The sequence below is a fragment of the Hemibagrus wyckioides genome, linkage group LG27 (genome assembly GCF_019097595.1).
Source record: "Hemibagrus wyckioides isolate EC202008001 linkage group LG27, SWU_Hwy_1.0, whole genome shotgun sequence".
Taxonomy (NCBI): Eukaryota; Metazoa; Chordata; class Actinopteri; order Siluriformes; family Bagridae; genus Hemibagrus; species Hemibagrus wyckioides.
This window is the reverse complement of record NC_080736.1, coordinates 12,969,368-12,994,120: the sequence shown is the minus strand read 5'-3', so window position 1 is coordinate 12,994,120 and position 24,753 is coordinate 12,969,368. Positions and strand designations below refer to the sequence as shown.

General features: G+C 37.3%; 2 protein-coding genes across 3 annotated transcripts; both read left to right on the top strand.

Moving 5' to 3' along the window:
* Positions 1-2,362: 2,362 nt before the first annotated feature.
* On the top strand, positions 2,363-9,593 carry LOC131347374 (high choriolytic enzyme 1-like). The gene is made up of 9 exons (XM_058381383.1): positions 2,363-2,403; positions 6,733-6,826; positions 6,945-6,975; positions 7,057-7,128; positions 8,235-8,387; positions 8,474-8,591; positions 8,716-8,894; positions 9,104-9,185; positions 9,262-9,593. The coding sequence occupies exons 1-9, from the start codon at positions 2,363-2,365 to the stop codon at positions 9,386-9,388; spliced, it is 897 nt and encodes a 298-aa protein (XP_058237366.1). The 3' UTR covers positions 9,389-9,593.
* A 10,828-nt stretch (positions 9,594-20,421) lies between these two features.
* On the top strand, positions 20,422-23,984 carry LOC131347766 (high choriolytic enzyme 1-like). 2 transcript variants are annotated; one of them, XM_058382138.1, is made up of 8 exons: positions 20,422-20,541; positions 20,691-20,739; positions 20,827-20,892; positions 21,602-21,754; positions 21,839-21,956; positions 22,087-22,265; positions 22,495-22,576; positions 22,679-23,984. In XM_058382138.1, exons 1-8 carry the CDS (start codon positions 20,476-20,478, stop codon positions 22,803-22,805), a joined length of 840 nt encoding a protein of 279 aa, XP_058238121.1. In that variant the 5' UTR covers positions 20,422-20,475; the 3' UTR covers positions 22,806-23,984. The 2 variants fall into 2 exon arrangements, with proteins under 2 accessions (XP_058238121.1, XP_058238122.1); XM_058382139.1 differs by having other exon boundaries at positions 20,461-20,541; positions 20,709-20,739.
* The last annotated feature ends 769 nt before the right edge of the window (positions 23,985-24,753 follow it).

The following is a 24,753-nucleotide window of genomic DNA, read 5'->3' as shown; positions in this document are numbered from 1 at the left end:
CGTGGAAGTGTTTGGGAACGACAGCAACTCAGCCACGAAGTGGTAGGCCACGTAAACTGACGGAGCGGGGTCAGCGGATGCTGAGGCGCATAGTGCGAAGAGGTCGCCAACTTTCTGCAGAGTCAATCGCTACAGACCTCCAAACTTCATGTGGCCTTCAGATTAGCTCAAGAACAGTGCGCAGAGAGCTTCATGGAATGGGTTTCCATGGCCGAGCAGCTGCATCCAAGCCATACATCACCAAGTGCAATGCAAAGCGTCAGATGCAGTGGTGTAAAGCATGCCGCCACTGGACTCTAGAGCAGTGGAGACGCGTTCTCTGGAGTGACGAATCGCGCTTCTCCATCTGGCAATCTGATGGACGAGTCTGGGTTTGGCGGTTGCCAGGAGAACAGTACTTGTCTGACTGCATTGTGCCAAGTGTAAAGTTTGGTGGAGGGGGGATTATGGTATGGGGTTGTTTTTCAGGAGCTGGGCTTGGCCCCTTAGTTCCAGTGAAAGGAACTCTGAATGCTTCAGCATACCAAGACATTTTGGACAATTCCATGCTCCCAACTTTGTGGGAACAGTTTGGAGCTGGCCCCTTCCTCTTCCAACATGACTGTGCACCAGTGCACAAAGCAAGGTCCATAAAGACATGGATGACAGAGTCTGGTGTGGATGAACTTGACTGGCCTGCACAGAGTCCTGACCTCAACCCGATAGAACACCTTTGGGATGAATTAGAGCGGAGACTGAGAGCCAGGCCTTCTCGTCCAACATCAGTGTGTGACCTCACAAATGCGCTTCTGGAAGAATGGTCAAAAATTCCCATAAACACACTCCTAAACCTTGTGGACAGCCTTCCCAGAAGAGTTGAAGCTGTTATAGCTGCAAAGGGTGGACCGACGTCATATTGAACCCTATGGATTAGGAATGGGATGTCACTTAAGTTCATATGCGAGTCAAGGCAGGTGAGCGAATACTTTTGGCAATATAGTGTATGTTCAAAAAAAACTAGCTGTAAAATATATGGTGAATGAAGGTATATTAGAACATCAGGTAAATTGGGACAGTTAAACCTTTTATGGCCTGATAAGTCAAAGTCAAACTTTTTTTTTTACTTAGCCCTTCCAGCAACAAAAAAAAAGATTGATACAACTATGATAAAATAAAAATAAAATTGTTAAAATCGTGTAAATATATTTGAATCATTTTCAGGATGCCCTAATTACGAAATATGGTTGTAAGTAAAGTGGGATATCTAAAGCTAAGTTATGCAAAGAGAGAAAAAGTAAATGGATGTTACACCCCGTGACTACGGTTAAATAATACACTGTTGGATTTTATGTTAATTAAATTGTTCTTTAATGAAGGATCCTAATAAGAAGAGGAATAAGGTTGACTGGGAAACATATAGTGTAACTCAGGCCTACTATGTCATATGCAGGGATTTTATTTAGTGTTCTGTGTTCATAAAATTTTACAGACTGGTGTTAAAGACATCAGAGTTAAATCATATGTTCTGTTATTGCTGTTATTGCTACGTGACCAGGTTTAGTTGGTGGAATAATTTTAAAAGGATCCTATATATCAGGGACTCAGGTGGATAGCCAGATGCAGTAGGGAGGGTGAGGTTGTCTTTGTTGGTCAGCCTGTAGCCACTGTCAACGAATCGCCCATTGGAGGAGGACATGAGCGCTCTCTGCTCCACTGGACTCAGCCATCCACAGCAGGTACATTCTAAAACCTTTGAGGCCCATGTGACTCATGGGCCTCAAAGGTTTTAGAATAGACAAGAATGTCATCAATATAAATAATGACACAATGATTGAGGAGGTCTTTGAATATTTCATTAATGAAGGACTTCATGGTGCCTTACTTCTGGTGCCTTCATAAGCCTGTACAGCATGACTCATAATGTCCTCTTGTGGTCAGGAACACTGTCTTCCACTTATCCCTTTTTCATATCAGATTGTAGGCACTGTGTAGGTTGGGTTTGCTGAAGAGTTGTGGCTCTCCGAGCTGTTCTAGGGCTGGGGGGACCAACAGAACGGGTAAGTATAGCAGACTGTGATAGAGTTGAGTCCCTGGTAGTCAATGCAAGGCTGCAAACCACTGTCTTTCTTCTCAGCAAAGAAGAAGCTAGCTGCTGCAGGTCAGGTTAAGGGATAAAGGAAGCTGGCTTCTAGTGCTTCCTCAATGTACGGTTCCATGGCTTGGATTTTGGGAAGGGAGAGAGGGTAGATGCAACTCTTGGGTGGGGAGGTATTTGGCAAGAGCACTATCACACAGTCCCAGGCCCTATGTGGGGGAAGTTTGGCCACCTGCTCCTACTGAAAACCCTTCTCAGATAACTGTATTCCTGTGAAATGTCAACAGCATGGGTAACTTCCAGGCTTTCTATGGAGGTGGTTCGACAGGGTAAGCTGTGCTGAGGGCAGTGGAGGAAACAGTGGGGCAACCAATGCTCTCCCGTTGAGTAGAGATGTTAGGAACACACACCGGGTTGCCTCCTTTCCATAGGCGTCAGGCTGGTGATTAAAGAAAATCTCACACTGGTGCAGAAATCCATGACACTGATCGGCTAATCGAGGGAGGATACTGCCTCTGGATTTGTATTTGGAGAAGTATTCTGTAATGTGGGGGCTGACACTTCAATAGTTGAAACACAGAGTTTTATTAAAGAACTTAGTAATCCAATTCAACAGGCAGATGCAAAAACAGTAACAAAAGCCAAAAGATCAGTCAGCAATGGAAACAAACCAATAACACGATCCAAAGCCGAAAAAATAAAAAAACATAGAACAATGTCATATGCAAGAGAAATCACTGCAGAACAAAATACAAAGCTTGGTAATGCTGTTGGGACAATACTTCGCATTGTATGTTAACAAAACCTTTTAAATGCAGGTTTAAAATTGGTTTTAATGCAGACTAGGCCAGAAGTGGTAGTGTAACCTAGAAGTGGTTAGTACTCAGGGAAGAGTTCCCTCTTATGGCTTGGAGGTGGATAAAAGTCCAGAATAAAAATGATGAGTTTAAAGTCAATTTATATTTATCCCTTATTCCCTTATTAAAAGCTTATTGATTTCTTTGATTAATTTGTCATTAATAAACATCCACATACGGTTTGGATATGAAGACTCTACCAACCAAGCTCAGATCCCTTTGAAGCCAGGACTTAAAAATTATTTTCGAATTAGTGATCTTTCCATTAAAATTAAGGTTTTGTCTAGTTACAATATTTTTAATTAATAAAATATTAAAAAAACATATATAATATGTAAAAATAATAAAAAATAAAAAATATTCCTTTTAAATCTGGATGTAAGTTAAATCTTATATCTTTAAATCTCATGTAAGATACTTAATGATAAAAGTTCAGTAACTAGCAAAAATAAAAAGGGAGAAATTGGGCAGAGATATTATTTACAATATATGAACAGTGACATACGGAGTGTGATGTCATGATGCAGTTAAAAAGCTGTCTCAACTCAGAGGGCAAATGCATGATGGATCTTCAAACAAGCCAGAACTTAAAAAATTGCAGTCATTGAACTTGTACAGACACAATGCATTAATTTGATTACACAGACTGCGTGTGGGGTAGCTTCAGTAATTACAAGAGTCACCCTGGGTTTAGTCTATGAATTTGCAGTCAGTCAAATTCAAAGTGAATTTTAAGGATATCATAAAATCACAACACAGTTTCACTTTTTCAAACCTCTTTGCACCACCAGAGGAACTGCTTGGACTCCTGATATACAAGCAATAAAGGGATCAACAAATCAACTGGACCAGCTTGCAGCTTCAACACCAGTGTTAGGATGGTGTGGATCATATGTGGCAACAAAGACAGACCTGAAGCCAACATAGATGGCTGTGTGAAGCTTGAAAACCGTTAGGATTAGACAACAACTAATGACCACACAGGAAAATAAACACCTGCTACTGCAGCATTACAAAACATGACCAGAAATTTTGTTGTTACTAAAACACAAATTGTTAAAAGGAAGAGTTTCAAAATTGTTCAACTGATGGGAGTTGAACAGTCACTAAATTAATTTTTTTTTCTATATGTTTACAGGAAATAATTATATCCAAGACAAGAAGTTTTTTGTAAAAAAAAAATTTCTCTGTGGGGGAAAAAATTTTTTTTTGTCAAAATGAACATTTTTTCACTGAGTTCATTTGGAAGTGTGGCTGTTTTTTTCCGTAAGGAGTATGATGTTAAGAGACATTTAGGCAATATCATGTGAATGATTTAAACTGTGATATTGCTTTTATACAGCACTTCCTTAAAAAAGGTCTTATTAAATGAGTAAATGACATTTCAGTCACAATGTGGCCAAATAGAGCATTGTATATTACCATGACAACATAGAGACTGACTGACAGCTCACAGTAAGAGAAGTAATTGTTCCAATGTAATGAACCATTGCTATCAGCACTTTTGGGACACTGCTTGTCAAATCAGAGTAGTGGACAAGAACTAACTGTGGTATAATATGAAATTGTCATGCACTGGTATTGAATGGGAACAGAGTGACAGTGACAGTCACCTTTGCGATAAATCTCCACAAGAAAACTTACATCCTTGATACTTGAACTTGATACTAGTTTTTCTGTCATCATTGTGTCAATTAAAATTATTAACTGATGGGGGAAATCTGCAAAATCCCTATTCACTCAAGAGTCACCCATTCATCAGAAAGTGAATAAATTGAGTAGTTGGTGAAGTACACATCTTTTGTACTTGAGTGAAAATAGTGATACCCTAGTTAAAATGAATGTAGAAGTTTTCCATTTAAATTTCTACTTGAGCTAAAGTACAAAAGTGCATGTAACCAAATGTACTTAAGTGAAAACATACTACATTTATCCTAGCTCTAATGTTGCCATTTTTTGTAATTAACTATTCACTTTATTTGAGAAGAAACTGTCACTCTACTCACACATGCCTGTTAATACAAGGTCTGAGAAATAAACATGATACAGATCTCAGTCAACATTGTTTTGAGCAGTCAAGACACGCAAGGGGGACATAGGTGTCTGTAACATAGCAGGATTTGAGAATAATGAAGTTTTCCTGTTAAGATTTATATTTATTTATTACTTCACATAGTAAAAAATTAAAACCTTATAAAACTCTTTACCATCCAGATGTTGAAATGTCATATTTGTGTGTGTGTGTGTCACTGTTTACAGGGCACAGGTATTTGTGCATGGGCGTTACACAACAAAAAAGGGCCATTATATAAAGCGTCTGTGGCTTGTAAATTGTTTCCTACATAAAGAACCTAAAAATGAAAACAAAAACATTACATCAGAAGAAAATTGTAAGTACTACATAGAGACAGTCTGACTTGGTAACTCATTGGGTACGCCTGTGACCTGGGAAATTAATTTTAAACAAATGACAGCAAAGATCGAAGCAGATTTACTTTAACAGAATCTTGCTGCTATGCAGATTCAGAAGAAAATAATTGAAATTCAGCACAGTCAATAATATTGGTGAGCAACACTATATAAACAATAACAATTGACCTATTGGGTTATTGGGTTGCTGTATAACATTTGTAAAGTTAGCATAGGCTACTGCTCAAGAGTTACTGATTACTTTAGCTTACTTAGCTGACTAAAGCATAATGACATAATTAAGATAATGACAGATTTTTTCACATACACAATAAAATCCTTTGTTGTCTAAGCTAACATTAGATCATAGAATATCTTATGAAATATTATATTATAGAAAATTGGCATTATGATTATCACAGGACCTGCTCACCTCTACATGTTTTCTCAAATTGGATCGAGAATTCTTGTAAGAAGAAACTGTATGTTACTGAGGCAGGCAGAGCAGGCATCTGAATATGAAAGACTCTTTCTTCTGTTCTACAACTTGAAACAACTACTGCAGGCCAGGCCATGGGTGTACAGGTGACAGGATGGGGTCAGGGTTTTCTTCCATCCTGGTTTACAGTATTTCAGGCTGTGACACTGAAATTTTAATCTTACTCTATTGTTTGTGCTCTCTGCATTTAATGAAACCAAAAAGCTACCTATGTCATACGTACCTTGGTTTGCTTGCTGTGCTGCAATTGGACAACTGTGTTTTTTATACCAGTTAAGAGATGTGGTGGAGTAGAAAGTAGAAAGTTTCAACATTTTTTTATACTTAAGTAAAGTACAGATACTGGAAAAAGAAACTTAAGTACAGTTACTTCCCACCACTGCATAAAATCAATGAAGTCTGAAACACATGTTTTTCTTTTTTTATTGTATTATAAATTTAACAAGGTATCTACATACCTTTGCCTATGTTACATAGTTCACTGATCACGCTATTGATTCACATGAATAGATGTTAAGAAAAGCAGACTCTATAGGCAACTAGACCTTTTTATCAGGAAAGTGACATACTCCAATGTCCAACATTGGGGGACCTCCATGTATGTAGGTTCAGGGTAGTCATATGGTTAGCACAGGGTTCATATTTGCCAGTGGTATGGTTGGAAGAGGATTAGGTTCCAACCGTTGGAAATTTTCAAAGGGAAGCTTCAAAAGTGCTTTACAAATGTATTGCATGTTTTCACATCAAGGGAAAAAAACTAGTCTTTTACGTAAGATTGTTTAATTCTATTTTTTGCCATAAACCTTGAAAAACTGAAGCTAAGTGTGAAAGGGAGGTGATAAACTTTTCTGAGTGTATTTAAACTTCGCTTCATGAGCATTCTCCACTCTCAGTGCTGCTTCACTGAATCTGACTCTCATCATGCATCTGCTGCAAAACATCCTGTTTCTGCTCATCATCAGTCTTGTTCAGAGCCGTGCCATGAAGGTGAGCTAAAAGAAATTAACAACATAAATTTGTTGAATTTAACAACATAAAATGCATGCTTTTTATTTGGCACATGCATAAGTACAGCTCACAGGAAATTTGAACATTTATCAAACAGGCGTTGGTTAATGTGAACTCTGAGGAAACTGGTAAGATGCTACTTAATTCAGATTCTTAATTCATTTACAATTTACTTTTTTTGTTAAGTAATTTCACCATGTTCATTTTAGATAACATCAGTGACATCAATGATGATTATTTCTCTGTATCTTCTATAATTGAAAGAGCCAACAAGAATGCTGGTAAGGTGCACTTGACTTCATGGCTTCCTGGCCCTGTTTATAAATAGATAGATATAAATTATTGATCCCATGAGGAAAATTCTTGTGTTACAGCAGCTTAGTCAGTAACAAGATACAATGCATCTACATATAAGACTAGACCTTAAACAGAATACAGTAAGTTAAATTAAGCAAAGTATTGATTTAACCTTATTTACATCAGAATTTACATCACAGTACGCCTGTGAATTCCGGCAGTGGTAGCTCAGTTGTTAAGGCTTTGGACTACTGATCGGAAGGTTGAGAGTTTGAATCCCAGGACCACTAAGTTACTGCTGCTTGGCCCTTGAGCCAGACCCTTAACCCTCAGTTGTATAAATGAGATAAATGGAGGTCACTCTGGATAAGGGCATCTGCCAAATGCTGTAAATGTTTATGCAAACTGCCAGTAGATAATAAATAAGGAGATTCTACAATATAATAATGCTAATGGTTGTAGTAGTGAAATGTGAGTGTTATGACCTCCCACCCACAGTGAGCTGTTGTACAGTGGTATTGCGAATGACCTCCTGTAACACTTTCTGTGATTATGAATCTGAATCAGTCTTTAGAGAATGAGCTCAGCAGACTCTGTAGTCTGTTGCAGAGTAGGGTAGATGGATTGTCTATGATGGAGAGCAGTTTGTTCAGTGACCTCCTGTTCCTCACTGACTCTAGTTTGTGTCCAATGATAGATCCAGCCTCGTGAATTAGCTTGTTAATACTGCTAAAATCCCTGGCACTGATTCTGCAAAGCAGACCACAACACAGTAAATGATGCTTGCCATCACAGACTGGTAGAAGATCTTCAGCATCTTGTTGCACTGAAATTGAAAGATCAGATCTTCCTTAGAAAATAGACTCAATTCTCTAATTTGCTAATTCAAATTTTAAATTGATACATTTTGAAAGTAAGATTTTTCATTAAACTAACTGTAGGGCTAGCTCTCTGAATTCATTTCTAGCTTAAAGTGTTCAGTCTTCCAACAGTTTAGTAAAACAGGTTGTAGACATTTTCTTGAGAATTTTTTTAAAAATAATGCATGTACTACAAATCTCAGTGTACACAATTGTGTTTTACTGGACAGGAAAGCTGAAGGATGGTTTGATCATTATACATGGTGACATAGCAGTGTACCCTGGGCTCCAGAATGCAGATCCATGTACTTCTCGTCGGTGCAAGTGGCCCAGGGGCAGGAATGGGAAGGTTAAAGTGCCCTATGTCATTTCCAGGCAGTATGGTGAATATCACTTCTTATCTGGTTCCAGAGCAATATATGCCAGAGCTCCATTAACTAGCTTTAACAACCTTCTCTGTTTCTGAAAGCATTCTCTGAAAGCCGTCTAATCAAGAGTGCACTGAAATCCTTCAGAAATTCAACCTGTGTCCGGTTCGTACGTCGCACCAACCAAGAAGACTTCATTCATATACTCTCAGACCAGGGGTATGTCAGCAATCCTAATATCAATTATTATTATTCAGAAACATTTTGTCAATCATTTGCTTTAACTGCCATCCAGCTCTTATATAATGAATGCAGACTTATGCACTTATTCTTTGCTATACAGGTGCTACTCTTCAGTGGGTCGCAGAGGTGGAAGGCAGGTTCTTTCCATAGACCGCAATGGCTGTGTTTTTCATCACATCATCCAGCATGAGCTTCTGCATGCTCTGGGCTTTCATCATGAGCAGACTCGTAGTGACCGTGACGAGCATGTCAGAGTCCTCCTCCAAAATGTTATTCCTGGTGAGCAGAACAGGATTTTCACTTCTTATTTCTTGTTAATGAATTTTTTGAACTCTAAACATTATCTCTTGATATTCAAATATGCAGAACATTCAAATATATAAATGTTTAAAAAGGTGCTATAGATAATTTTAAAGTCCTTTGTTCTGTCAGTAAAAGAAGATAAAAGAAAAAAGACAATAACAATTATATGATTAATGTATTCACAGGACAAGAGCACAATTTTGATAAGGTCAGCACCAACAATTTGAACACGCCATATGACTACAATTCTGTCATGCACTATTCAAGGTAAAGCATTATACTAAAACAGTTGTTTTTTTATTTCCATATCTCACTGTTTTGATGCCACACTGTGTTGGTCCAGGTTTGCTTTCTCCAGGAACAGGCAACCGACCATCCTCCCTATTCCAGACAATGACGTTCCCATTGGACGTGCCACTGAAATGAGCCGCAATGACATTCTACATGTTAACAGATTCTACTGCAGTTGAAGGAGTCACACTTATCATCAGCAGTGCATTTCAAATGCGTTTAAAAAATTTTTTTTATATTTTAAAAACTGTATGCAAAAAGTTTTAGAAGGTTCTGCTCTTGATGTAATCTGATGGGGTTTTCCCCTCAAATTTCAGATATTAGAAAAATATTTGCAAAAGCAGCCACCTGGGCACACTTTGCTTAGAGTTTATTGCAACTTTTGATAGTTTCTCTGTTCTGCTATTATGAGTTTATTTTCAGTTTTTTCCAACAGTGTTCAGTTTGAGATCCATTTAATGATGATGATAGTGACATATTTAATGAAACAGAGCTCATGAGTCATTTAACATTGTTGTGCATAAAATCAATAAACATAACTGTTTGATTTGGAAACCAGACAGACTGTGATGTTTTGGCTTTGACATGCTATCTATAGATGTTACCTTAACAATGCCACTAGCATTGTGGCTGACCAGGCTGAAACACACAAGAAGTATACTCATATATCTCAGATCATCATCAAAGTCTAGAGAAATGTATATTTTCCTTATAGCAATACCATAAATTCTGATTGGTTAAACACAGAATCGTATCATATAATAGTATCAGTGCTTTACCTTTTGCAAACAAAACCCAGTTACCTACTTCATAAAAGCAAAGATCATCTTCTGTTTCTCTTAACATCCACATTTTCCAATTTCTAACATTTCTTCTACTAGGTTTCCTAATCACGTAGTAGCTTTGATTGTTATACTTTTTTATATTTAAATTGTAAGAATAATAAAAAAAAATTCTCCACAGTTCAAGGAACATTCATATCTTTTAGTCACTTATGTTACAAGTACTACTATAAAAATGATCAAATGTCAAAGTACTTCTAAATCCTAAACCTGGAGTTTAAGAAATACAGTGTTTGGCTTTACAATGATCAAATTCTTTCAAGATTACAAATACTATACACAGTGGCTATTTTTCCTGTAAATTCCCTTCCATGAATAAAGAATGCAAGGCAAACATATATATACTGTATATGCATACAGTGGTGGGCAGTCAGGGCCAGCAAGGCCTTCTCTGCTGGCCTAAACAGCAGTGATCTGAACCACTGACTTGCATTTTAATACATTTAATATATTTTTCCATGAATGTGTATTAAATTATTCCCAATAGTCTATTCTCTACATTTCATAGCTTTTCTCTTGGTTGTGCTGCTTCCAGTAGTGTATATTTATGATAAGAGTATTTATCCAATCATATTTCAGCCAGTGGCTGACATCATGTGTTGCCAGGGTGAACGAAATCTGCCTTAAGGCCTTCAGAATCAATAGTGCAGGTGTCCTGGCTTAAAATAAGTGGCAATGAAATTGTTACATTAACCAATCAGATTTCAAGTTGGCATCACTGGGGCCATTTGGCAGGCATACAATTACGTCAGCAATTTCCTGTCCTTTGATTGGATAATTGGAGTAGTCAGCGGCAGCAAACCACACAAACTAAATAAAATATATATATTTTAACTCACAATGGCTGACAGAGGAGAAGAAATCGATTTGGTTGCGGACATCCTTACAAATGCATTTTCAAGGCGGACTGTAATAGAATTGACTATTCCTTGTGAGGTGTGAAATACTGTAGCCAAGTTTCTTTTTTACTTTGCTATTTAACGTCATTTGGCATCATAATGATGGTGTAGAGGTGGATTAATTCAGGAAGGACACCAGTGAAGGCTTAGGTGTGAAATGCATGGTTAAATGCAAAGGGTGAAATGCAATGTTATATCAGTGGCGGACTGTCAGGGCCAGCAAGGCCTTCTCTGCTGGCCTAAACAGCAGTGATCTGAATCACTGTCTTGCATTTCAATATATTTAATATATTTTCCATGAATGTGTATTAAATTATTCCCGATAGTCTATTCTCTATATTTCATAGCTTTTCTCTCGGTTGCGCTGCTTCCAGTAGTGTATATTTATGATAAGAGTATTTATCCAATCATATTTCAGCCAGTGGCTAACATCATGGTTTGTGCGGCCGTAAGGCCTGCAGAATTAAAAGTGCAGGCGCCCGGAGCTTAAAATAAGTGGCAATGAAACTGTTCCATTAACCAATCAGATTTCGAGTTAGCGTCACCGTGGCCATCTAGCAGGCATACGATTACATCAGCAATTTCCCATCCTTTGATTGGATAGTTGGAGTAGTCAGAGGCAGCGACCCGCCCATATACATTGTTTCTATTTTCGCTGTGTCTCATTTCGGATGCTGCGTCCTCCGGAGATTGCAGTTTGCTGCATAAGGCATCAAGAATGTCTTTTTGAGAAAAGTAACTGTAATAAAACAGACTATTCCTTGTGAGGTGTGAAATACTGTAGACTAATTTTGTTTTTACTTTGTTATTTAACAGGTGATTAGTATCTATAGCTGTGGCATTCAGGGGTGATTCTAGAATTTTCATTTAAGGGGGGCTCAGCCCCCAATGAGGGTATAATAGTAAAAAATATATAAATAAATGAAATAAAATAAAGATTTGACTAATAGGGTAGGATGGTAAACTTATTGCAGCATTCCACTGTATTGCATAGATGTGTATAACATTTGAGTACTGAACAAGCCAAATACGAGTTTTCCTGATCTCACACACACACACACACACACACACACACACACTTGTCCTCTGATCTTCGCTCTGCGACGCCGTGGTCTGCGGATTGAAGAACGCACTGAAAGACGGGGAGGAGCCGAAGTCTGCCGCCGTTTTCATATGAAATTTAAAGGGGACTGAGGTGATCACGAATTTGTGTACAGTTTATGGAGAATCGCTGAATTTTAGGAGGGCTGAGTAGAAAATGTCAGGGGGTCCTAATGATGGTATAGAGGTGGATTAATTCAGGAAGGACACCAGTGAAGGCCTAGGTGTGAAATATATATATATATCCTACCATGTTAGTCAAACCTAACCTGAAAATTCTAGAATCGCCCCTGGAGGCAACGGCAGTAGATACTAATCAACCATTAAATAACAAAGTAAAAACGAAATTAGTCTACAGTATTTCACACCTCACAAGGAATAGTCCGTTTTATTACTGTTACTTTTCTCAAAAAGTCATTCTTGATGACGAATGCAGCAAACTGCAATCTCTGGAGGAGGCAGCATCCGAAATGAGACACAGCGAATATAGAAACACTGTATATGGGCAGGTCGCTGCCTGTGACTACTCCAACTATCCAATCAAAGGACGGGAAATTGCTGACATAATCATATGCCTGCTAGATGGCCCCAGTGATGCCAACTCGAAATCTGATCAACTAGCTGTTTCAATACAGCTGTAGTTTCAAGACAATGGCTCTTGGAAATCTAAACTGTCTCATTAGCCAGTCCTCTTCTGAGCTAACAGAGACCACAAGCTTTGTGGTCTCTGTTAGCTCTGATCCTTATTTGTCAATTAGGATGATCTATAATTAATGGAAAAACTCCACTGTACTATGGTAAACACGCTGATCTGTAACCTTTTTATAGATCTCTAAATGTATAATTGTTTCTATTTGCAGTATGTAATTATCTAAAATTAAAAAATAATGATGTTACCTTTTTTTGTGGGGATGAAACAAACTTTATTTATTTGGAACAGTACCTATTAATAATACATAGAAACAGATGTATTAATCTAGACAAATTAAATACTAAAAAGTCTTTATGCAGTTATTATATTACAGATACAGATACTTATCCCAAAAACCCTGGATCCAGGTGCTAATGAGGAGGAAGGCCTGGAAACTTTCTCATCAACCCATACAGAAGGACACAACCTCATCAAAAAAGGTAGGAGAGTTGCAGGACTCGGCAATAAAGTCTCCCTGCATGTGTAGGTAACCACAGGTTGTATAAATCAAGTTTATGAACCAGGTGAGTTGCACCATTCTTTGTAGGCCAACCTGCAGAACAGACCCAGACCTCAACATACTATTTGAAACACTATACAGCTCTTCAGACTAACTATACATTTGTGTAAAAGTATGAACGCATGGGGTGCTGTAACACTGTCTCAAAGACTATCTACTCTAACACAGCTAATCTATAGTGTGAGGATAAACAGGCTGGAAATCTGGAAATTTGTTTTAACCCTAACCCTTATAAAATGGTTGTTGTTAGATGTATTTGTTACTTTTGAGGCTAGGTTTAAATGTTTTGTGCATTTTTTTTGAGGTGTATACTTAAAATTTGCATCACTCCAGCAACTGAGTTCCACAGCTGTGGGCTACCTGTGTAAAAATACACTTATTTAATTCAACTTGAATTTAATTCAATACTACATATATGATCCATAACTGGAATATAAGTTCTGTAACTGTTTAGTTCAGTCCTTAATATCAAATTCTTGTAGGACTGTAGCATGTGTGTGCAAATTTGTGAATGCAAGTTTTAGAACTTAAGATTACACAACGACTAATGACCACACAGGACATTAAACAAACATTACAGCAACGTTACAAAATGTGACCAAAACATTGCAGCATTTGTGAAAAGCAAGCAGTTAAACATGTTTCAAAACTGTACAACCGATGGCAGCAGGAGTAGCTCGGAACAATAGATTAAGGTGATTTAGAAATAAATTATTAATTATATAGCCTGTAAAATAAATGTACAGACTAGCACACTTAACTAATGACATAAGCTACTATCTACTGAAATAGATAATTAGAGCAACCCTGTAATAAGCACTTGACAACACAGTTATCTGAACAGTTTTAGACATACGCTGTTCAACATTAACCAGGGTTGCCAAGGTTCAGCAAAAACTTCTAGCCCAACACTTAAAACCACAGAAAAACCTGAAACCTAAAAAAATTGCTATTAGAAAAAGGAAATACCATTATTCTGGGTCAGCCTATGTGTGGTTAACAAGTATACCATGGTGCATGAGAAGCACTGAGGTTCACAAGCTCTTTACATGTGAAATAATACCCTTACACTCTGATTTCTTATGTGCAATAACAACATACACCACAGACTTTTCATGTGCAATCTCTGCCACACCACATACTCTTCTGTGTGCAATAACTGCTACACTACATTCCTTGTGTGCAAAACAAGAAATGTACACTTTTATTATTTAATCTTTGTACTGTTTACTGTTTCAATTTGTGCTGTTTGCTCTTGTCTAGTCTTTATATGTTATATTTTTATCGTATATATATTTTAAAAATATAACAAAGACTAGACAAGATATATTTAAACTTATAAGTTGTAAATCTTTGGCTGCTTTCACTGGGACCTCAGTACTAAATTTTGTTCCTTTTTATGTACCACTTGTTCTGGAATGACAATAAACCTTTCTTGGTCCTTTCTGATAGACTGACATTCCACTCCCCCCTTTCTTTATTGCAATTTTGCAATATAGCTTTCAGTTGAAATGCTTCTGTGCATAATACTATATGCATGTAGTTTTTGACATTGCCTGTTGGAAATGTATTACAGTTAAATAATTTTGTTGAGTCTGAAATATTCAAATTAGCCCAACCTTGAGAAGAACCAGACTCAAAAGGGAACCTATCTGGATGACACCAAAAGTATTAATGATTTCCCTTCAATAACAATATATTATTTATTTAAAAAAATTGCATGAAATAATTGAATATGAATATGATGAATATGAATATGAAATAATTCTGATTAACCCTAAATAAAGATCTGCTAAAGATCTGTTTCTGTATGATTTTTTTTGACATCTTGTTGCAGAAGCCATTGTTCACAAACAGCTTACAAAGTATATAGCTGAGCTCATTGTAGATAAGGAAAGGGGCACAAAATATGTTCCAGAACATTAGATGCATCAGTAAACATTATAAAAGCAATCATCAACAAGTGGAAAAAATGTGGCACCACAGCGACATTTCCAAGAACAGGACGTCCCTCCAATCATGACCAAAAGGACACAAAGAAAATTCATCAGGGAGCCTGAAAAGAGGCTTACAGCAACACAGCAGAAGCTGCAGTAACATCTGACAAAAGTGATAGTTACTCCATGCATGTGACAACAATCCATTGGATCCATCACGTGTCCAGACTATGTGGTAGGGTGACTAGACCCCAAACAATGTGAGAAAACCTGCATGCCTTTGTCAGAAAAAATTCACCGAAAGCACAAATCCAAGTCAACAAAGAAATGGCTTGTGTAAAATAGATGGATGGCTTTGGCAGGAAGGAATTAGTGTTAAATCTATAAAGAAATCAGAAATTATAATCTACTTGAAATTTCCTGGTTACACAATTCCACTTGACTCTATATATTTGTTGAAAGGACATTATTTATAATCACTCTCTGGTGTTACCCAGATGAAGATGGGATCTATTTCGAACCAAGGTTTCTTCCTCATAATGTCTCAGGGAGTTTTTCCTTGCCACCATTGCCTCAGGTTTACTCATTAGGGATCAATATAAATTTAATTTTATACTTTGTAATTTTTAATTCTAAATTTTTATATCTATGTTTGACTGCTTTGAGACTGTAACCACCTAGAACGTGGTTACTGAGACTTTTAATTGCTGTGTCACTACTACGCTCTAGGGGGCTATATGCTGTATTCCCCCTCTTGTATATAGCCAGGTAAACGGAGAGAAGAAGATGAGTATGGTTTGGGGGAAGAGGGAAATATTGTCTTCTCGAGTGCTTACCCAGAGGTTGGGAGTCCTGACTGGAAAACCTTTCAGGTTTCAAGTCTAGTCAAATGGACTCTATGCACTTTCTTCCTTCAGTGGCTGTTTTTTTACTTTGAGAGGGTCTGGTTATGTTTGCTCTAAAGACTTAAAGGTTTTTCAGTCTACGAAAAAGGAGCAGAACAGGGTGGCAGTGGATAGGCCCCTACTTCAGCCCATGCTGGCTGCAACAGAAATTGATCTGCTGGACATTCGGATTACTGGATGGACAATACGACAATGGACAGATTAGGCTTTCTTTATTTCAACTCATTTTCAAACAGCAATGCCTGAAATGCATGGGTATGCCTTTGGGTTTTTGTGTTGCAATGGTTATCTTTTGGGCTTTTGTGTTGCAGTGGTTATGTTTTCGTTTTTGTTTATGATAATGTTTTGTGTATGCTCTCATATAAACTTGTGCTTTTGCTGTACGTGGATCTGAGATTATGCATTTAAAATTGATCACAAGGGTTGATTAGTAATCTGGTCGGTGAGTCCCTCCCTCAAATTTGTGTAGCTTGTCTCCACACCAAGTTAGTGGGGAGACCGTTACAGATTGGTGCCCAAACAGGGACCCTCAGGCCAACAAGATCCTTAACCTAAGTGTTTTCTGTCAGTTTTTTTCAAGTAACACAATCATCATCTGCAATGGATGGGGATGAGGTCGTACCTAGTGTAGATTTCAACTCAGAGTCTTTCACTACTAGATGGGATCCAGTAAGAGAGATGATAAACACCTTCAGTGACCTGTATATTGATTCGAATGAAGAGAATGGAAGGGCTGTGGATAATGTTTCTGAGAATGATCCTTCTTTTCCATCCGCACCCCCACCACTGGAGATGAATGAGGAGTTAAACCATAATCCTTGTTCACTAGTTCCATCCCTGAATCACAGCATTAGAAAATCAATTCAGTGAGGCAGTTTTCTGTGATGAATTTATCAAGCAATGTAAAAAGATAGAAGATAGGATGTCATACCATGTTCAGCGTAAGTGCAAGAGGGTGAAACAACAGTTGGAAATGTTAGTCAAGGACTTGGGTCAATCAATGGTAGATTGTCTGAAAAGAAGAGATTGAAAACTGAAGCAACAATTTCAAGAGCTAAGACCATCTTCATCTACCCCAGTAGTTCCAAATCCTAACCCTCTAGTTAATGTTATCCAATATGACATATAGCCTGCAGTCCAGCCCTGTTTACAACCCGAGCAGTCAGTCTTCAGTGCAGTATATCCCTCCTGTAAAACTTGATTTCACTAGTTTCAGCACCACTCTTGATGATGACCCAGTTGTGTTCATTGAGCACTGTGAGGAATATTTTGCTGTTCGACCTCTCAGTGATGGAGAAATCTTTGCCTCACTTGCAGCTGTACTTAAAGGAACCGCCAAAGACTGGTGGATGGCAGAGAGAGAAAGCGTGGCCAACTGGGAGCAGTTCAAGGAGAGATTCCTGCACTTGTTCTTAAGTGAGGACTATAAGGATGTAGCGGCCAGGAAGCTGCTCAAGAGGAAACAAGGTGCAAAGGAAAGTTTCAGAGACTTTGCATTTCAGTATCGGGCTTTGTGTCTGTGATTGGAAAAAATAAGTGGTTCAGGCAATCCTGAGGAATTGCAATCCGCAACTCGCTAGTTTGCTATGTGGAACTGTTAAAGATGTGAGAGAGTTAGTCAGGATTGGGACCCAAATTGGAAGAGACTTTGATGAGTCCAAAAGATATTGGAATCAGGTTAATGGGGAAGAGCAGAAGAAGAAAACATTTGCTGTTCAAGAACCTCAATGCAAATTACCCCAGGGTGGGAACCGAGTTGTGCTGCTTTACCAGCCCATCGTGATTTTAAGAACATTGCCCTTCCCATTATTCTCAGAGACAGCTATGTCATTGCCATTGTTGACACTGGTAGCACCTTCTCACTAATCCAAAAATCTTTTTGGAAACGACTGAGTCATCATGAAGGATTAAAATGAAGACTTAAAATGATAAAACAGTCAAATCAAGTCAAGAAGCTTTTATTGTCATTTCAACCACATATAGCTGACACAATACACAGTGAAATGAAACAAAGTTTCTCCAGAACCGTGGTGCTACATAAAAGAACACAGAGCTGCATAACACCAGAGAGCTAAAGGCTAAAAGTAAGTTGTCGTAGCCACATAAAATACAACGTGTGCAACCTAGTGCAAACAGTACAAGACAAAAAGACAAAACAGTACAGGACAGATACACAAAATACACAAAATAGTGCAGACTAGTATACATTCTGTATAATGTTATACAGCGCAATGTGAAAAATAGGAGAATTGTAAATAAAGAGCGTTCTTGCAAACATACATACTTCTGTATAGCAACAGTTGGTGGCAGTTTGAAATGTCCGTGGGGTCATCCACAATGCTGTTGACTTTGTGGATACAGTGTGTGGTGTAAATGTCTGTGATAGAGAGGTATGTGGGGGTCATCCACAATGCTGTTGACTTTGTCTTGATGTGCCTCATACCTAATGCTTCTCAAACAGAGAGTAGAAGTTGTTCATCTCATCTCGGAGGGAGGCATTACTGTCACAGGTGAAGTTGTCTTCTAGTTCGTGATCACCTGGATGCACTGCCACATGCACCAGGTGTCCCTGAAGTGGCCATGGATTCTCTGAGCATGTCCATGCTTTGCCTCTCTGATGGCTCAGGACAGTTTTGCCTTTGCTCTTCTCAAGGCCGTCTTTTCCCCTGCTCTGAAGAGTTGATAGAGTCGCCATTGGTTGCAGCCTTCATGTGCCAGTCAGTGCACTCAAAACAGTCCTGAAGAGCAGAGGTGGCTCCTGTCGTCAAGGTTTTCACCTGTTTCAGAACCATTTTACAGCATCTGACTAGCAGTCTGTATGTTGGAATTAGCATAACAGAGATTGGTCTGAGTAGCGGAGGTGGGGACGGGGCTCAGCATGGTACACACCGGGAATGTTTGTGTAAATAAAATCCAGCATGTTCGCCCATCTTGTTGCAAAGTCCAAATGTTGGTAAAATTTATGGGCCACTGATTTAAGATTTGCATGGTTGAAATCTCTGGCAATAATAAACAGTCCGCCCGGGTGAGCATTCTACAGATCGCTAGATCAGAGTACTTGCAGCACTCCTAGAGCCTGTTGATTCTAACAATGTCATTTTGGCTCATCTCTCTGGCCAGGCCGATTGTTATATTGCTGTTAGTGATGGACTGACCATTCTTTGCAGTTCTGAAAAAATAAATGAAATACATGTAGGCTGACAATGAAATCATTAATTTGCAATGTGACTTTCAGCAGTCTTGTAGGTGAGGTTATATATTTATAATTTAAATTAATTTAACTACAATTAGAATTTTAATGGACTTGATTATTGATAGTGCTTGTTCCTATTTTTAAAAGGATAATGAACAATAACTCAAATATCCACTAGAAAACCAATTAACCTGTTTTTTTTTTCAAATTCTGCACCTATCATTCTAAGCATTTTAAGTTCTTGCATGTATTTGTTTCAAAGATAAATTGATTACTGAGAAAATCAAATTTAAAAATCATTAACTGCAGGCTTTTAGGCTTCCTGTATTTTGCCTGTAATGTATGTAGCATACCAATGATAAGCACTTTTACTGTATATAACAAAGTAATTAGGAGATTTTAGCTCTGATCTATATAATTGACTTAATACACTGTGTAAAGTAGCAGAAATGTAAGGAAATAATTACTCCAAACTCTCCTAATGGTGTTGGAGGTCAGTACTTTGTCCAGGCCTAGTCTAGTTGCACAAAAAATGTCATGTGGAAACTGGAAAGGGTCAGTTTTCTGTATCCAATCTGCTGAAGTTTGAACCACAAGATCTTTAAAAAATGTATTATGAATTTAACAAGGTATCAACATACCTTTGACTATGTTGCATAGCTCACTGGTCACACTATTGATTCACATGAATAGAAAAGCAGACACTGTCAGCAACTAGACCTTTTTAATAGGAAAGTGCAGGACTTTAATAATCCTTAAAGTTGCCAGATTGGAAGATTACATATATTTTTAAAACCTAGACTGTGAACGTTCACCATTTTTGTTTTATTCATGCAGAATTTCATTCATGCAGTGTTTACCGAGGTTCACTGAACTGAAATTAAGATTTGCATAGGGTATGGATTTGCCAGTAGTATTCTTGGAATATGATTAGGTTCCAATGGTTGAAAATGTATAAAGAAGCTTCAACAATGTTTTCAATGTCAAATGTCAAATGTCTAGAAAAAACTCTTTTACGTAAGATTGTCCAGTTCCATTTTTTGGATTGCCATAACACTTGAGAAATAGAGTCTGCATTTGGTGAAAAGGGAAGTGATAAACTCTCATGAGTGTATTTAAACTGCACTTCATGAGCATTCTCCACTCTCAGTGCTGCTTCACTGAATCTGACTCTCATCATGCATCTGCTGCAAAACATCCTGTTTCTGCTCAGTATCAGTCTTGTTCAGAGCCGTGCCATAAAGGTGAGCTAAAAGAAATTTTAACAACATAAAATACTTTACAACTAAATCTGAGTAAATCCTTAAAAACATGTATTTCAAGTGATATATTGCTGTTTATTTGGCACCTGCATTAGTACACCTCAGAGACATTTTGAACATTTATCAAACAGGCCCTTAGTCATTTCCAGGCATTGGTTAACGTGAACTATGAGGAGACTGGTAAGTTGCTACTTGATTCAGATTCTTGATTCATCTATATTTCATCTATATTTCTTGATTCATCTAATTTCACCATGTTCATTTCAGATTACAGGAATGACCCTGATTATTTCTCTGTATCTTCTATAATTGAAAGAGCCAACAAGAATGCTGGTAAGATTCACTTGACGCCATGGCTGCCTATCCCTGTTTAAAAATAAAGCTGATGAAGGCAGCATATATTGTTGGTACAATTGTGGCCATCTGTTTATGTGGTAACCTGGCAAAAAGTGGCATAGTTGTAACAGTGGAATCAGTTGGGTTAGAATTAATACATTAGAAAAAGGCTAGTTATATAATCCAATCAAGTCTGTTTAGTGCTATTCAAAACTAAAGACACAGCAAGTAAATTCTTTAGCAGTGAGATATATCAGTGATAGATTTCACTTACAAATTAAGGAGCAATATTTTGTCAGACATACCTTTCAACAAATGTATTTTTTTATTTCTGTGAGATTTTGTAAGTATTTAGTTACTATAAGAACTATAAGAGATACTGTTAACAATTATTAATAAAATTTAACAACAAGGTATATGAAACATACAATATCCACTGATAACTGTCTTATTTCTATTGAACAACTGCTAGTTCTTTTTTTTATATGGAAGGTGCATGTTCACTAGAACTAATTTCATTGGTCATGGGACATATTTTAAATTGATACAGTTTGAAAGATTTTATTGAAGGAACTGTAGAGCTAGCTTTCTAAATTCCTTTCTAACAGAGAGCTTGCAGTCTTCCATCCATTTTCCTAAGATTTAAAAAAAAAAAAAATACATGTACAACAAATCTCAGTGTACACAATTGTGTTTTACTGGACAGGAATGCTGAAGGGTGGGTTGATCATTACACATGGTGACATAGCGGTGTATCCTGGGCTCCAGAATGCAGATCCATGTACTTCTCGCCGGTGCAAGTGGCCCAGTGGCGAGGATGGAAAAATTAATGTGCCCTTCCTCATTTCCAGGCAGTATGGTGAGCATCACTTCTGACCTGCTTTCAAAGTAACGTGTCAGAGCTCCATTAACTAGCTTTAACAACCTTCTTTTTTCCTGACAGCATTCTCTGAAAGACGTGTTATCGAGCGTGCTCTAGATTCCTTCAAAAATTCAACCTGTGTCCAGTTTGTACCTCGTACCAACCAAGAAGACTTCATTCATATACTCTCAGACCAGGGGTATGTCAGCAACCCTTATATCAATTACCATTTTTCAGTAAACATTCATGTAAACGTTTCATGTAAACATTGGCCTTCTAGCTCTTAAACTGCCATTCTGCCACACTGCCACTTATTCTTTGCTTTACAGGTGCTACTCTTCAGTGGGTCGTAGGGGTGGAAGGCAGGTTCTTTCCATTCAACGCGATGGCTGTGTTTTTCATCACATCATCCAGCATGAGCTTCTGCATGCTTTGGGCTTTCATCATGAGCAGACTCGTAGTGACCGTGATGATCATGTCAGAATCCTCCTCGAAAATGTTATTCCTGGTGAGCAGAGCAGGACTTTCACTTCTTATTTCTTGTTAATAAAGTCAGTTTGCTTGAAATATCAATATTTAAACACTAAACATTTTCTCTTGGAATTGAAAAATGAAGAATATTAAAATATATAAATGTTTAAAAAGGTGCTTTAGGTAAATTTAATGCCCTTTGTTCTGTCATTCAAGAAGACAAAAGAAACAACACAAAAACAATTATATGATTAATGTATTCACAGGACAAGAGCACAATTTTGATAAGGTCAACACCAACAATTTGAACACGCCATATGACTACAATTCTGTCATGCACTATTCAAGGTAAAGCATTATACAAATTAATTATTTTTTTTTTATTTTTATGTTTTTAAAGTTTTCAATTTCCATATCTCACGGTTCTGTTGCCACACTGTGTTGGTCCAGGTTTGCTTTCTCCAGGAACAGGCAACCGACCATCCTCCCTATTCCAGACAATGACGTTCCCATTGGACGTGCCACTGAAATGAGCCGCAATGACATTCTACGTGTTAACAGACTCTACTGCAGTTGAATTAGCCCCTCTTGACATCACCAGTATATTTCAAATGCTTTTAAAATACTTTTAAGAACTGTATGCAAAAACTTTGAAAAAGTTCTGATGTAATCTGTTGTGATTTTCCCTTGAAATTTCAGATATTAGAAAAAAATTGTGCAAAAGCAGCCACCTGGGCACACTTTGCTTAGAGTGTATTGCAACTTTGATAGTTTCTCTGTTCTGCTATTATGGGTTTCTTTTAAGTTTTTACCTGCAGTGTTCAGTTTGAGGTCAATTTAACAATGATGATAGTGACATATTTAATGAAACAGAGCTCATCAGTCTTTTAACATTGTTGTGCATAAAATCACTAAACATTTAACTGTTTGATTTGTAAACCAGACAGACTGGGATATTTTGGCTTTGATATGCTCTATATAGATTTTACCTGTGAACAATGCAACTCGCATTACTGCTGCATCTACGTGTGCACTTGCTCTGCCTCACCTGCAGCACACAAGAAAGATACCCATATACCTCAGATCATCATCTAGAGAAATGTATAGTTTCCTTATAGCAGTACCATGAATTCTGATTGGTTAAACACAGAATAGTATCATATAGTATAGTAACACTGCTTTACTCTTTTGCAAACAAAACCTAGCTGCCCACTTCATAAAAGCAAAGATCATCTTCTGTTCCTCTCAACATCTACATACACCTTCTTACACACACTCTTACTCATAGTGCCTCTTACATCAGGTTTTTTCCAAATTCTAACATGTCTTCTGCTAGGTTTCCAAATCATGTAGTTGCTTTGTTTATTATACTTATATGTAAATTGTAAGAATAACAATCCAAAAATCAAGAAACATTCATTTGTTTTTAGTCACATATATAACAAATATTGCTAAATTAACAAAATAAAGTCAAGTCAAAGAAGCTTTATTGTCACTTCAACCATAGCTGATGCAGTACACAGTGGAACGAAACAATGTTCCTCCTAGACCAAAGGTGCTACACATAACACAGACAAAGTACAATGTAAAATGTTCAAATGTCACAGTAATTCTAAATTATAAACCTGGAATTTTGAAAATACAGTGTTTTGTTTTAAAATGACCAAATTCTTTCAAGATTACAAATTCTACACAGTAGCTGCTAATCATTTCTCTTGTAAATTTCCTTCCATAAATAAAGAATGGATTGCACTGATCTGTAGTAGTGGCTGTTGTTTTTGTTTAAAAATCCTCTTTATTCACTGAGATTGTAATCATGATGGTAATCAGTTAAAAACGTAAATCTGAAGAAGAATCCAGTAAATAGACCATTACACCAATGCAATTAAACCAGTGCATAAGTTGTAATAATTAAATAATCGATATTTTATCACTTCAATTCAATGTCAATACAGTCCTTGCTAATGGCAACTATAATGGTACACCAATTTTATTTACTTTAGAGTAAATAAGAGTAACATAAAAATTGAAACTGGAAATTTAATTTACAGACTTTAAGCAGTTATTTGAAATTAGTTTTGAAGCACTCTTTGCTGCACAACATTAGTGTTTAAATACACTGGCCATTTTTAGAGAGGACATTTTAGCTCTGATCTATATAATTAATATATAAAGAAACACACTTTCTGTGTAGAGGAGATAATAAAATAAAATAATTACCCCAAACTTTCCCAGCAGTGAAAGAAAGAGTTGCGGTTAGTACTTTTTCCAGGCCTAATCAAATTCTTTCTTGTCAGTTTTCTATATCTGCATTCTGCTTGTTTTATGAATTTAACAAGGTTTCAACATTTGTTTGCCTATGTTGCATAGCTCACTAATTACACTATTCATACACATGAATAGAAAAGTAGACACTGTCAGCAACTAGACCTTTTTGTAGGAAAGTGTCAGACTTTAATAGACTTGCTAAAATTGAGGATTACATATTTTTTTAAAACCTAGACTGTGCAGGGAGATTATTGGGA